General features: G+C 31.4%; 1 protein-coding gene across 1 annotated transcript; it reads left to right on the top strand.

Moving 5' to 3' along the window:
- Positions 1 to 201: 201 nt before the first annotated feature.
- On the top strand, positions 202 to 1945 carry LOC137818418 (protein LURP-one-related 11). The gene is made up of 3 exons (XM_068621839.2): positions 202 to 579; positions 678 to 908; positions 1620 to 1945. The coding sequence occupies exons 1-3, from the start codon at positions 325 to 327 to the stop codon at positions 1752 to 1754; spliced, it is 621 nt and encodes a 206-aa protein (XP_068477940.2). The 5' UTR covers positions 202 to 324; the 3' UTR covers positions 1755 to 1945.
- The last annotated feature ends 324 nt before the right edge of the window (positions 1946 to 2269 follow it).

Here is a 2269-nt window from a genome sequence, read left to right on the forward strand (position 1 = left end):
CAGAAAAAAGTCACTATTATATATTCATGATAAGGTTTAAGCCAATTACTTCTAAACAAGCTTACGCTTGCAGTTGTGGATTTTGCTTTAACTTCAAAGAACACGTCAACAAATCATATTAAAGCAAAACATATATAGTTAACAAACTTTACATGATATTGTATTTTATATATCATGTCTGCTTTGTATTATTATTTTCTTGTTTTGCCAAAACCACTCACTAACCTATGCTTTTTTTCTTTAACCGACTATGATTAAAAATTTCATGTGGCTATAGATATATGATTATCTCATTACTATATGTAAAAGCCTGTGATTGGTGACATGCTGCACACAACTTCAACCATGGGAAAAGTTTGTCCTCAAGCACTAGAACCCTCCACTACCTGCAGTTTCACTTGCAAGCAAGAGACTCTTACCCTTTGGATGAAATCTCTTGTGCTGAATGGAAAGGGATGCACTGTGTTTGATTCCAATGGCCAGATTGCATACCGAGTTGATAACTACAACTGCAAGCACAGAGATGAAGTTCATCTCATGGACCAAAATGGTGATATTTTGTTCACCATGCTAAAAAAGGTATGCAGATTTCATGCACTGTTTTATGACAGATGAGTTTTTTCTTGCACATAAAATAACTGATATATAACATTGTGTTTGGATGTTTTGTGGTTTAGCAATATAAGTTGTCGAGGTTTTGGGAGGGTTATAGATTTCCAGCAACAAGGAATGATCAGAAAGGACCATGCTTTCGAGTTTCCAAAACTTATAAGATCTCTAGAGGGGGTTCCATCTATGAAGTTGAACTTGGTTTGGACAAGAATCAACCCTATATTCATAAAATAGAAAGCAGCACCTGCACTTCAACTTGCAAAATATCTAATGAGGTTGGGGTGGTAGTTGCAGAGGTAAAGGTTTCTAACATCATCTTGTTATAATTAGCAAAGTTTCTCTCAATTCCTCAAATGTCTTATGAACTCATTTCATCCATATTTAATATCCATGATAGCAAAGGAGACATGCATAAAAAACAATGCATTAAATTAAGGTTGTTTAGTCTAAATCCTCAAACATAGTGTGTAATCTATGAACATTAAACATATATAAAGACATGAGAAGGAGTAGGTATCTTAGAAAGAAAATATTGAGTATTGAAAATACATTCAATAACTATCAATAAAGAAAGCATCAGCATTGATTTTTCATCAACAAGAAAAAATAGATAAATAAGAATCACTTCAGGGTAATCCAACTCTTATACAGAACATAAAACAAACATGTCTGATCCAACAAACTCAAATCCACAAAAGAGGTAAATAGATAAACAACACACAACCCAAACAAAACACTCAGCCGAAAAACAATAACTCACCCACCTAAAATGAAAACAAACAAACTAGATTGAATTTAGATAAATCAGAAATTGAAGACACCAATCTAAAAAAGAAAAACAAGTAGAGAAGACTTTAGAGGTAATTCAAAACTAAAACCTTTAATTGGATAAAAGAAAAATTTATAAATGATCCACTACACCGTCTTAAAAAAAAAGTAACAGCATTTGTATTTTAGAATTCTTGTTATTATTTTATTTATACCTGTTTTGTGTTTTGCATGAGCAGCTAAGGAGAAAGAAGTCACATAGTGGAGTTGATTTAGGAGAAGATGTTTTCACAATGGTAGTGGAGCAAAACATAGATCTTTCTCTGGTTATGGGGCTTGTTGTAGCATACAATCTTATAAACTGTAAAATGTAAGTATTTTGGAGGCAACACTGTTTCCACAACATAGTGATTTGCAAATTTGAGTAAGTCTTTAGCTAGAATTAGCAAATCGGTTGCTGAATACAGTTTCTATGTTGAGCTTTGCATATATGTTTGTGTGTGATTAATCAATCACTAAATGATCTCGTTTTGAAATCAAATTTAATTTCACTTTTGTTTGTTCAGGAAATGCTTCCTTTTATTCTCTACATAGAAGTCTTAATTATATGTTGTTTAACACAGTTCTTTTATAAGATATTTGAAATATATTGAAAGAAAAAAATAAAAGAGTTTTATTAAATAAAAGGTAATTAAGATCTATTACCAATTTATAATTTTAATAATATTTGTATATCTAGAGTCAACCATTTGACTCTCTTTAAATGTCATCATGAGAACAACACGTCGATGAGATAAAACTATATTTGAGTAATAGGATTAATTAACAAGTAATACACCCTAAACACTTTTTATAATACGATTAACCGCACTTGGGTCAAGCTTAATCA

The sequence above is a fragment of the Phaseolus vulgaris genome, chromosome 10 (assembly GCF_051622355.1).
Source record: "Phaseolus vulgaris cultivar YP4 chromosome 10, ASM5162235v1, whole genome shotgun sequence".
Lineage (NCBI taxonomy): Eukaryota > Viridiplantae > Streptophyta > Magnoliopsida > Fabales > Fabaceae > Phaseolus > Phaseolus vulgaris.

Coding starts and splice junctions, on each gene's coding strand:
- LOC137818418 (XM_068621839.2), top strand. CDS start 325: ATGCTGCACACAACTTCAACCATGGGAAAAGTTTGTCCTCAAGCACTA. Junction 580..677: donor TGTTCACCATGCTAAAAAAG/GTATGCAGATTT, acceptor TTTGTGGTTTAG/CAATATAAGTTGTCGAGGTT. Junction 909..1,619: donor TTGGGGTGGTAGTTGCAGAG/GTAAAGGTTTCT, acceptor TTGCATGAGCAG/CTAAGGAGAAAGAAGTCACA.